This window comes from Sturnus vulgaris, chromosome 2, assembly GCF_052056855.1.
Source record: "Sturnus vulgaris isolate bStuVul1 chromosome 2, bStuVul1.hap1, whole genome shotgun sequence".
NCBI classification, from domain to species: Eukaryota; Metazoa; Chordata; class Aves; order Passeriformes; family Sturnidae; genus Sturnus; species Sturnus vulgaris.
This window is the reverse complement of record NC_142244.1, coordinates 30,132,882-30,145,232: the sequence shown is the minus strand read 5'-3', so window position 1 is coordinate 30,145,232 and position 12,351 is coordinate 30,132,882. Positions and strand designations below refer to the sequence as shown.

The 12,351-nt window shown below is 40.4% G+C and overlaps 1 protein-coding gene across 1 annotated transcript; it reads left to right on the top strand.

Annotated features, from left to right (window-relative positions):
* The first annotated feature begins 892 nt into the window (after window positions 1–892).
* On the top strand, window positions 893–12,347 carry METTL16 (methyltransferase 16, RNA N6-adenosine). Its single transcript, XM_014888918.2, has 9 exons — window positions 893–1,114; window positions 1,200–1,399; window positions 3,712–3,852; window positions 4,882–4,997; window positions 7,057–7,199; window positions 8,486–8,555; window positions 9,401–9,490; window positions 10,389–10,562; window positions 10,653–12,347. The coding sequence occupies exons 1-9, from the start codon at window positions 987–989 to the stop codon at window positions 11,265–11,267; spliced, it is 1,677 nt and encodes a 558-aa protein (XP_014744404.1). The 5' UTR covers window positions 893–986; the 3' UTR covers window positions 11,268–12,347.
* The last annotated feature ends 4 nt before the right edge of the window (window positions 12,348–12,351 follow it).

Sequence of the window (12,351 nt, the reverse complement as noted above, 5' to 3'; positions counted from 1 at the left end):
CTGGTATATCAGTAGCAGGTGTCTTCACTGGGTGTTATCCAACCAAGCAGGTAGTTCACTTGCTACAAAGACACTTTATCAGCCTGTGTTACTCCTAGAGAAAACTATATTTTAAAAACCATTTTAACACCACACATACAGTATTCACCCTAATATTTGTGACAAGCCAATACATAATATGCATTTATAGCAGCCACCAGAAGAACGCAACTGTTTATGTGATTTCATTTATTCATTACTCATTGAATATCTAGCGCTGAAGCGTGATGCCTGTGTATAGAACATTTTAACTGTGCGGGATCCAGCTCTGGTGTCCCAGCATGAGGAGGACATGGAACAGCTGGAGCCAGTCCAGAGGAGGCCACGAGGCTGATGAGAGGACTGGGGCACCTCTCGTACGATGACAGGCTGAGGATATTGGGTCTGTTCATCCTGGAGGTTCTGTGAAGACCTCCCAGCAAGCTTCCAATATCTGAAGGGGGCTACTAGGAAGCCGGAGAGGGACTCGTCTTCACTGTTGTGATAGGACAAGAAATAAATTGAAAGAGGGGAAATTTAGGCTAGATACGAGGAAGGAATTCTTCACTGTGAGCGTGGTGAGGCACTGACACAGGCTGCCCAGGGAAGCTGCGGATGCCGCAACCCTGCCAGGCTGGATGGGGCTTTGAGCAACCTGGTCCAGTGGAAGGTATCCCTGCCCTTAGCAGCGGGGTTGAGACTAGATAATCTTTAAAGTCCTCTCTAACCCATGACATTCCACGATTCCATGGAACCGCGGTGGTGACTTCTCCGCCTCAGCAGTTGCACCTCCCTCGCCGCGGCGGCGGGCGATGGGGCGGCGCCCGGCTGTCTCCCCCGCGGCCGTCGCTCCTTGGTACGGCCCGCGGGGCCGCGGTGCGCGCCGGGAGCGGGCCCGGCCGGCGCGCGGGGGTGTGGCCGTGATCCCGCGCCGCGCTCCTGCCGCTCCCGGCACATCCCGGCCCGACATGGCCCTCAACAAGTCCATGCACACCCGCAACCGCTACAAGGACAAGCCGCCTGATTTCGCCTACCTGGCTGGCAAGTACCCTGAGTTCCAGCAGCACGTGCAGACCACCCTCGCGGGCAGGATGAGGTATGGCCGGGGCGGGATGGGGCGGGTGGGTGCCCGTGTGCGTCCGGCCCCGGGCACCCGTGAAAGCTTTGCGTGTGCCTTTCAGCCTGAATTTCAAGGATCCCGAGGCCGTGAGGGCTCTGACGTGCACCCTCTTGAAGGAGGATTTCGGGCTGACGATCGATATCCCTGTGGAAAGGCTCATTCCCACAGTCCCTTTGAGGCTAAACTACATCCACTGGGTGGAGGATCTCATCGGCCACCGGGATGCTGAGAAGCAAACCCTGAGACGAGGCATCGACATAGGTATTTGGCAAAGCTAAATATTTAAATCTTTATTTACCATCAGGGACAGTGGCAGATACGATTTGTTGCACATCCACAGGAAAACGTCAGGTTTGAGAAACAAAGAGATCTGATCTATGCTCGCTGTGGTGGGAGGCAGTCTGAGCTATCCAGGTGTTTCGTGCGTCTTCTGGGTGGGCAGGATTTCTCTGCACAAGTACAGGAACAGTCATGGCACACAATTACGTGGCTTTTCAGGGCCTTGAACTCACTTGAGTGCAGCTTTGTGTGGTTTACAAAAACTGCTTCTAGAAATGGAGGCAAAAATGTCATTCTAACGGAACTAAAAAGTGTTCTCAGTGGTCCAACTAGCAAATTGTGTTTCGTTGCTAATTATTAATTTTGCTTTTGGACATCTGCACCAGAGAATTTGTGAGTTGCATAGCAATATTTTTTAGTGTTCCACTTAATAACATTTTCTCCTGTTGTTATGGGTGTATTTGACCAGTGAATGATCTGTCCTTTTAAAATTTAAATTTTTATTTGAATTTATTTCAATGCAGTTATATTCGTGAGCTGAATTGTAAAAGAGACTAAATTAGAAACCCGGGCACATGCTAGCTAAGCTGTGTTTTGGTTGTAGATGGTCAGAGATTTCTTGTTTAGTGTTGAGAACAAAATGTCTTTTAAGTTTGATCAGGCGTCAGCAGATGGATGATATTGTCCACTTTCAGTCTGGATTATTGGGTAATATCAGGATGATACCTAGTTTAGGCAGCAGATAAATGTAAACAGCAGAGATATGAATTTACAAATGTGCATTGATGGCCATAATTTGGTTTTCATCAGAAATAAAAAAAAGGCAAGTTCCATAAGAACTTCTACACATAAATAATAAAATTGGCATTCCTAATCTTTGGTTAATCTGTATTAATTATTTAAAAGGCACTAGTGAAAGTACATTTGAATTTAATTCACATCTTTTATTTTGTCAATAGAATCTTTCTTTACAGTTTCAGAGGCTTGATTTCAAAGACTGTTGTGTGCTGAAGAAAACTTAAAATGAAATTGAGAGAAGCTGGAATTTCCTTTCTGATCTGTTTTAATGCTTGACATTAAAACATTAAAGTTACTGAATTCCTCAAAGCTGGGGTTCATTAATCTCTCTTACTGTGCCGGATTTTTTTTCTTGGCATCTGCTAGCATGACTTTTTGTAATGTAATTTTCTGTTCTCCTGAAATTTTCTGACTTGTATTTTTAGCTGTAGTTGTGCTGGATACCAGGTTTGCATCATCACATGGTGTGTCCACAGCTGCTTTCTTACAGTTCTTTGAAATTTCTTAGACAGTTTCTATGCATTTGATAATAGTTTTTATTTTTGAAAATGACTTCTGTGAACTTCATCATGGTAGGTAGGCTGGGTAGAAGAGTCAGATCCTCTTAAGTCCTCCAAATACTGCAAAATCTTCAGTTTCAGTTTGCATGAGCTTTGATATTTCAGCTTTGGAAAAGCCGTAAGTCATCCAAGAGGGACTTGGCAGAAGTGCCTGAAGTAACCCCTTGCTTTTGTGTACTGACAGATGAAGTTCTTGATTTTTCAATAAGCCAGTATAACAGATTCTAATGACATGTCTAAACTCTAGCTTTGTGGTGGTGGGATATCTTTCCCTTTTCTTGTATCACTTCCCTTTAATCCAAAATTTGGTTTTCGTTGATAGTTGGATCACATAGGTATGCCATATTTATTTTGTGTTTGTATCTCTCTTTTTTACCAGGTTTTTATCTGTCTTGTCTCTTTTTTAGAATCTCTTAATTGACACTTAGGCTTATTTGATAGTTTTGGACATGAGAGAAAGACTGTCTCTTTCAGGTGGAGAGATTTTTTTTTTTTGTTCAAATGGGACAGATATTTTTTTGTGGTTGTTGTATGCATCAAAGTATCACAAATTATTTGTGATAAATGACAGAAGAATGCAGAAGAGAAATTTATTTGTGGTAGGGTTTTTGTTGTAGTAAAGTGAGAATTTGGCTTTCTTTATATAGATTAACCATTATCATATAGAAGAAAAATAGCTTAAACCAAAGTTGATAATTTACTAGAACATTTATTACAGATTATTAAATTCTTTCTTTTGTTAGAAGTGTGTATTTGACAATGCTGTTTTTCAAATCACAATGATTAAGTTCACAAAAGAATTGAGTAGTAGATGATCCATAATCAGCATTTTCTTGAAGTTAGTTCTTTTTGGTGTAGTAAGTACATAGTTAACAGCCACACTGCTTATAACACCAGTACTTACTTTGCCTTTTTCATGGATTTTCACTTCTGCAGGGACAGGGGCATCCTGTATATACCCATTACTTGGAGCAACTTTGAATGGCTGGTACTTCCTTGCAACAGAAGTGGATGACATGTGCTTCAATTATGCCAAGAAGAATGTGGAACAGAATAAGTTGTCTGATCTTATCAAAGGTACAGTGTAATAAGGTATTTAGTAGCACACGAATGTTTTGACATATTTTTGCCATGTTCGGTGGCATAGCAGAATGTGTATTCCTTCCAAATATATGCTCAATTATTTTTACTGGAGCAGAATATTTACTAAAGTCAGTGTATGCTTAAGCCAAAAAGCTGCCTTGTCTGGCGTGGAATGTGTGGATAGAGAAATACTCTTCCTTATGAAAATCTGAAAGTTAAACTTCACCCTGGGGTGTTTCTATCTCTCTATTCCTTGTCTGTTACTGAAGTATTTCTTAGTGTTTGGGCTATTTCTGCTGGTAGGAGACCTGGAATGCTCCCCTTGAATAATTGCGTGACACTGTCACAAAGGTGTATCTTGTACAGAGAGTTCTTTGTCCTCACTTCTTGAATTAAGTCCTAACACTGCCTGTGGTAGTAGAGGCAGTATGCCAGACTTGGTCTGGGAATGAGCTTGGAAAATTTTTTGTAACTCAGTGTAGTAAAAATCAGGTCCGTTTATGAGCTCTGAATAAAAACTTGCAGAAACATCCATTTGAACAACATGTCTGTTGTCCATGTCAGTCTTGAAGATCCAGAACTTGATGTGTAGAACAATGAGAGTTTTCTGTCACTGCTGCCACTGATTTTTAGTAGTGTGGTGGTAGTTCAGTACACTGGAAAAGCAGCTGGCAAAGGAGCAGGCCTCATATGAAACTGTAGTGCCTGTAGTTGTAAGGGCTTAAAAGCACATTTGTGGTTGTATTGGAGAGCTTGGTATAACTCAGGCTGTCCTTGTTGTTTTAAACAGATTCATGTGGTTCTGCTGTTATGTATAAACATACAGGCTGTTTGTATGCTAATCCTTGACCTGAAATCTTTATTTGCATGGTGACATTTGTTATATCTCTTTTGTAAAAAGCATTGCTTAGAAGTACAGTTTTTATACAGTGTATAATGTAGATAGCATGTTAAAGAAAATAGAAAGTTCACGTTAAAGAAAATAGGAAGTTCCTTACTGACCTAATTCACTTTTTCTAATAGTGGTTAAGGTACCACAGAAGACTCTTCTAATGGATGCACTGAAAGAAGAATCTGAGATAATTTATGATTTCTGCATGTGCAACCCCCCTTTTTTTGCCAATCAGTTGGAAGCTAAGGTAAGGTAACAAACTGCATGTTATATATACTTAAGTAGTCAGTGGATGGTAGCAACAGTTTAACCTCTTGGCTTGGGCAAGGTTGAGAGGAAAATCCCAAATCGTCATGAAAGAGCTTTTAAGTCTTCTCCCAGTCCCTAAAGGAGTTCTGAAAACCTAACTGTTACCCCTCCTAAAGTGGAGGGTGAGCTGTAGCATTCTTTCACAAGTTCTTACTGTCTTAGAAAATAAGTTTGGAAAGTAGACAGCTAGTAAATCTGAAATCAGTTGCCTGCTGCATAACAGTGTAATTTGGTTTAATTTTGTTTCCTGGCCAATGCACCAAATTAATGTCTTCGTTTTGATTTGCCAATTTAAATAAACTCATTTTTTTCTGTTGTGAGACAGAACCAGGAGCAAAAGAGCAAGGCAGGCCTAAAACTTGAGAGAGTATAAAAAGAATTTATTAACTACACAAAGAGAAGGGAAAAAAACCAAATTCAGAGTAAGATTTTTCAGATCACTCCTTCCTTCCCTCTCCCAACCTTTATAACAGCAAAACAAGCATATAACAAATACTTTGGTCAGTCCTCGATTTAGTCTTTTTCGGTTCACTTCTGGAGAGAGAAGCCTCCTTTTGTTGAAAGCTGTAGGGATTTTTTCCACAAGAAGGAAGAAGACAGTCCTCTCGTGGTTTTATCTTTCACGATTTGCATCCGCCTGGGAACCTGCAATCGTGACACTCCTCCCAACTCCACAGCCTTCCCAAAGCTGTAGATGTGGGCCATGTCTGCTCCATGGGGTATTACTTTTAAGAATGAAATGTTCTACAGCAAAGGCTCTTTTCATCTCCTTTCTCTCTGTTCAGTCCTCATCCTCAAAAAACTGAAATCTGCTTTTTCCTCAAGGCAAAGATTCTTAACACAGGTGCTGTTTAGTCAAATCATCTATTAAATGGAATATTTCCATCCCCCCATGTCTTTTTCCATGATTTATAGGAATATTCAGTACATCAGTTCATCCCTACAATTTTACAAAAGGATTTTCAGCCATTTCAGCATCTTCTCATTCTCCTTCCATCTAAAAAAACTTAGCTCTTACATCACTGACTTCAGAAATCTTCGTATTCCCTTTCCTATTCAAAGGAAGGCTGGAGGTTTTGCAAATCTTATCTGAGCACTAAAGAGTTAAAGTTTAACACAACTACAAGAGTTGGGCCAGGCTCAGGCCGTGCTGGGGGTGGCTGAGGTGTCACTCAGCCTTTCTGGGGCTGGGCTGCAGCCCCACACTGCTCATGGCCACCCGGGCAGGCCCGGCCCGGCCGGCAGCAGCGGGAACTGATCCCCCCCAGGCCAGAGCCGCAGGCCCGTGGAGGAGGAAGCCGTGAAGGTCTTATCACAGAACCTTTTCTCCCCCCGGCCATCGGGTCTCCTCGTTTGCAAATGGGGCCCAAGCGGCCTCCCCAGCCTCCCCCCTACATGGAGGAGGAGGGGAAGCTCGGGTTGATGTTACCTGCTCAGCTGCCGGAAAGACAAAGAGCCTCAGTTCCGGATGACCTCCTTCAAAATGTGTGTGCACAGAGCGAACTAACTTTCTCCCTTTGGCTTTTGAAGGTGTCCCAATCCCCACAGGGGAAATTCCCTTAGAGAGAACTTCTCTCTGGGTTTCTTCTTCCCAAGTCAACCTATCCCACAGTGGTACAGAGGAATTAGTTCCTGGAATTTTGCTTAACTGTATTTTTCATTTTGTTAGTCATGGAGACAGTATCATACAGGTCTTGCAATACCCACTGAATATAATCAGAAATGCAGGGCATTAGAAAAGAAGGTTTAAGATTTAATTAAACCCTGTGGATTGTAATGTGACAACTAGCTTACCTAGGTTTGAGAGTGTAGGGAATTCACTCAGGTATGTTTATTTTGAATGGATCTTTGTCTGTTATCCACGGTTTTGATGGGAGGAGGGTAAGTAGAGGTGGTGGTGCTTTCTTCCCACTAAAGATTAAGATAAGGAGCAGTGTACAAAGTACCATAACACTTCATTAAATGTTCATGTCAAATGTTTTTCTTTTTTAATCCAGGGAGTTAATTCTCGAAATCCACGGCGTCCCCCTCCCAGCTCTGTAAATACAGGCGGGATCACAGAAATCATGGCTGAGGGAGGAGAACTAGAATTTGTCAAAAGAATTATTCATGATAGTCTCCAGCTTAAAAAGAGGTTACGGTAAGTGTTTTGTTCCAGTTAAAAAGCCCCAAACAAACACCTTTTATCTTCATCTTTGTCAGAAGTCATGCAAAAATGTTATTTTTAGTAGCTATAGTCCAGTGATATCTGCTCAGTTTGTTTGATACTTACACATCCAATTGTTCCTGAGCAGCAATTAGAAGTTATTGCTGGAGGTATTTAAAGGGACAAGACAAAAAAAGCCTATGCAAGTGACACTTGTACTTAGCCTGTGGCAAAAGTAGCGCATGTACCTCATAAGAGACAGATCAGGGTTCATTCTTGAGGACTTTTGGAATGGAAGAGGTTTTATGACATTGCCTAGTTATCTGTTGATGATCTAAAAATTTCTGTCTTTTCCTTGATGAATTTTCATAACTTGCAGCTTTGCCTGCTAAAGGACACTGTTGTACTGAATGCTATCTTTGGTGAACATGAGCTGCAATAAAAAACATAGTGAGACCTTCTTTTGACCTTATTTTGACACAGATGGCACGTCTTCAGTTTTCTGACTATCGGGCTTTCACTCCCCCAGTGCTGGACAAAACTGTCCCTTAATAGCTGGGAAATCTTTAAGTTTTGTACTTCAATACGTTATATTTATGAATAAGGATTTTTGGATCCAGTCATCAAAAAATGTGGAAGATGGGGTTGTAAAGCTCAAATAATAATTTAGATGAAGAACAGAGCTTCATCTAAAGTAATGTTTGGGAGATTCTGAAGTGGTAGAGCTGAGTGGAAGAATTAAGTTTCAGTAGAAGTGGGAAAATAACTTTTTTCCTTTTTTTTGGCCTAATTTTTTCCTCATGAAATATGAGTTACATGAAGGAAACCTGGATATGAGTGAGCACAAGTGAAAGTCAGTATATCTGCTTTTGAGCACGACTACTTGCCAATATTTGATTATTCATTTTTGTTCTGATTCATTCTCCAAGGAAAATGGAGAAATTAAAACAAATTCTTGTAAGGTGTAACATCTTCCCTATAACTGAAGTCACTTTTTGAAACAAGATTCCTTGTTGTTCACGTGTTGTTTCTAAAATACTCCTAATGTATTTCTTAAAAGCTCAAAAAGATTTCCCTGTCCAATCTGTCTTTGGACCTTCTGTTCTGAATTTTGCTGTACTATGTCCTAGTCATTCTGTTTAAGTGTGATTTTTGTTGTTGTTTTGGTTTTTAATCTTGTTTGTTTTTGCAGCTTTCTGATCTAGGTAGTTCTTATTGATAGCTGCCATTCTCAGTTGATCTCTATTTGTAAAACACTTTTTTTAACGTGTCCTTTGCAGATGGTACAGTTGCATGTTGGGGAAGAAATGCAGCTTAGCACCATTGAAAGAAGAACTTCGAATCCAGGGGGTGAGTTTGCATAGAGTCAGTATATATTCTGCCTGTCTTCTGTACAGAATAGAGTATGCTTCAATTATGTGGGTAATTGTTGAATTGTTTCATAGAGTTTTTATAACAAAAAGGAACCGCAGTTCCTTGTTAGGGAAACAATTGAGGTTTAACTATTGTAGATTCAAAACTGACAGATAAATAGCAAATATTGTCTCCAAAGTTTTGTCTTTAGCACATATTGGAGCATGTCTTCATTCTAGAAGATTCAAGGTTTCTGCTTTAAAATAGCCTTAACAAGGCTGTAGTAGAAAGAAAAAAAAGAAAAAGAAAGAACAAAAAATCCAGCTTTCTTTCCTCTTAGCTCCCATAAAATCTAGCAATTTGGTTGATAAAAGAAATGATTACATGATTTAAGTGGCAGCATTTTTTGTTTGTGTTTAATTCTGGCACGAAGAACCTTGTGCTACTATTCTCATTAAAGAGGGCTGTGCAAAGGGCTTTTGGCTGGCTTTCTGGAAGTAGTGTACTTTTCACTAATTCCCATACAAAGAGAATAATTGTGAGATCTATCTTTGTATAGAGCGGAAGGAAAGAGAATGCTGGTGAACTAAATTCCTAGAAAGATGAATTACCAAAAGCAGATGCTGAGCTAGACACAAAATACATTATTTTCTTCTCTGTCTTTGAATTGTTGCACCTCAGTCTTAGTAAAGGGAGAGAAACGAGAGAGGGCTCTGACACCTCTGAGCCATGTCAGAAAGAATCTCCGTTTGGGTAATGAGAAAATATGCTGTGTTTGAAAATATGTGCAGTAAAACAATGTTGTTTATTAACATGAAATAATGTATTGCTTCTTTGCATAGGTTCCTAAAGTCACTCATACTGAATTCTGCCAGGGACGCACCATGAGATGGGCACTGGCCTGGAGTTTCTATGATGATGTGCAAGTACCTGTAAGTAGCTTAATTCTGATTTGCTTGTGATTTTCTGTGCCTCTTTCTTGAGGAAGGGGCTAATGAACTACAACTACTGTGATACAAATTGTTGTTCTTCAGATTGGAATATTGGATGTGCTGGGCCGTATGGATAGTGGCATTTCTTAGATGGCTGCCACTCTGTTAAGCAGTTGTGAGATGTGATTCATGAGTGACCCTTGTTGAGGGTGGAAAAAGGAAGCTGTTGTGGGAACTTCTGTGGGTTTTAGTGAAAATAAGGATCATTTGTAACATACTTCAAATAGCAGTAGTAGTAAAAATATGCTAAGCTTGGGGCTGGATTTGAATTTAAACTTCCCTCTGAGAACTCACTTCTAATTTAACATGTGGCTTCTGTTACCAAATAGGTATGACCACGTCTAACTCAGACTTGCATACATGAATATGAAGTGGAGCTTGTTCACCTGAGATATGAGCCAGTTGCTTTTTTGGATCTGGATGTTTGTAAATTTGGATATAGGTATAGACAATAACCAGTCTTAAGGAAGATGCAAGTAAACCTTCTGTGCACTTGGATCAAAATGTGGATATTGGCAGTTGGCCTCTATTCCCAAGAGCAGCCACACTTTCTCAGCTCATGGAGAGCTCATAGTTTGAAGGAACCAATGAAGCCTTTTGCCTAATACCTGAAGATAAACTCCGTCTGTCCGTCATAGCATAAAGTGCATGATCCTGTTAGCTGGTTTGAGTCGAAAATTCCTGGGGGTGAAGTGGAGCACGGGCCATGTGAATGACTGCTTAGTGCCTTATGTTACATTCTTAATCCCTGTGTCTTACGGAATCACGGTCTTCTGAGTACAAAAGTCACCCTACTAATACCGCATAGCCTTGTAATTATTTTCTTTCTTTCTTCTAGTCACCTCCCTCTAAAAGAAGAAAGTTAGAAAAACCCCGAAAACCAATTACATTCATGGTTTTGGCTTCTACAGTCAAAGAGTTATCCATCAAAGCTGCAGCTGTGGGCTGGGATGCTGTAGAAGCTATTGCTGTGGTTAGAGCCTGGGTAGAGAAGATTCTCACTGATCTGAAGGTACAGTATGAAGTATTAGATGTTAGAACAATGTCCTAATTGAAAGCATAACTGTGAGAGGATAGTATGAAATTCTGTTTTCTGCGATAGGTTCAGCATAAACGTGTTCCATGTGGAAAAGATGAAATTAGCCTCTTTGTGACTGCCATTGAAAACTCCTGGATTCATTTGAGGAGAAAGAAACGAGAGAGAATAAGGCAATTACGAGAACTCCCTCGAGCTTCTGAAGATATTCTGCAAGCAATGGAGGAGGAAAAGAACAGCCAGAAGAGCGTGAGCAGCAACTCGGACTCTGAAAACCCCAAGGCTGAAGACTCTGGAATGGGGTTTACGGCACCTGATGAGGATGTCCAGATGACAGCAGGTGATGAGCAACCAGAGGATTCTTCTGCCAAAGAACACGGTGATCCTGTGAAGGTAAAGGAGATGGAAGCAAAGCAGGGAGAAACATCGCTTGGGAAAAGTTCGGATGATGCGAAGGAGGAACCTTGCCCTTCAGAGGAAGCTAGCAATCTGACAGTGGAAAAAGTGCAAAGCCCTAAAGAAACTAGCGGGGGTTTTCTCTTCAAGTGTTTAATGAATGTGAAGAAAGAAGGAAATGATGTAGCAGTAGAAATGCACTGGGTTGAAGGACAGAACAGAGACTTGATGAACCAGCTGTGCACATACTTACGGAACCAAATTCTTCGACTGGTTGCTAGTTAGCTCTTTTTCCTACTTTGGTAAAGTAGGTCTATCCTCAAATTTTGTAAACTATTTTTAATGAATTAAAAATTTCAGATAGCAAAACCTGTCTCTTCCCCTTTAAAAAAAAAGAGTAGAATGAAGATAGATGTCTCCTTTAATATTTTAAATTGGTTTTTCAAAGATATAAGGAGATAAAGAAGTAAGAGATTTCATACTGGAGTTGTAAAACTACATGTTGAAGTGTATGTTTATGTTAAACATGTTTATGCTGTGAGCATTTTAAATATCAGCAGTGCTTATTCTGATCTTTTTCTGACGCAACAGAAATATATATTGTTCCTAAGTAGGAATCTTTACTGAGTTATTTTCTTCAATGTTTTTTCAGTACTAATACAGGAAACTCTTAGTCTGCAGTGGGAATTGTTTCCTGCAGTGAGGAGTCTTTAGCAGAGGATTGAGTATGCCTCTCTTCCCTTTAATGTATCTAACGTTTGGTCAACAGAGTAGCAGCATGGATACATTCTCCATGTGTCAATTCATTAAAATAATTGTTTTATGAAAATAGTGTGTGTTGTATTTGGCTGGCACTTGGGCTTTGAAACACAGAAGAGCCTACTGTTAGTGTCTGTTTTGGTAAACTTGAACAGTGAAAGAAGCTTTTTGAGCTGCTTGATTTAAAGATTATTAAAATATGTTGACTCTTCCATTAGAGCATCCTTTACACTTACTCAGATATAATTGTCTGAAATGACAGCAGTATTCTTAAAGAATTTTGCTTCAATTTAATTTTAAGATTTAATGACAGGAATGAGAGCACATTTCGGCGTGTATGTGTTTGAGATTATGAGCTGGTACTAGTCCCACTTCATATGAAGTCAGCCTCCTAAGCTGTGATCCATTTCTCTGAAGAGATACAGAACAGGGAGAGCTTTTCTGAGTGGGGTGTGTGTGTTACCCAAAATAAAGCAGTGGTGTCCAGAAGGAAATAACTGTGTATTCATACTCCTGCTTTCAATGTTCACCCGTTGCTGTTCTTATTTTTGGAAAGTTCAGTATGCTTTCTTCAGGTGAAATTAAAAGCAACTTCGAAAAGCCTCATTTT

What these genes read in the sequence shown, in the direction of transcription:
- METTL16 (XM_014888918.2), top strand. Translation starts at nt 987, where the DNA reads ATGGCCCTCAACAAGTCCATGCACACCCGCAACCGCTACAAGGACAAG. An exon ending in CAGCTTAAAAAGAGGTTACG is followed by an intron (nt 7,200 to 8,485) that starts GTAAGTGTTTTG and finishes TGTCCTTTGCAG; the next exon opens with ATGGTACAGTTGCATGTTGG. An exon ending in ATGATGATGTGCAAGTACCT is followed by an intron (nt 9,491 to 10,388) that starts GTAAGTAGCTTA and finishes TCTTTCTTCTAG; the next exon opens with TCACCTCCCTCTAAAAGAAG.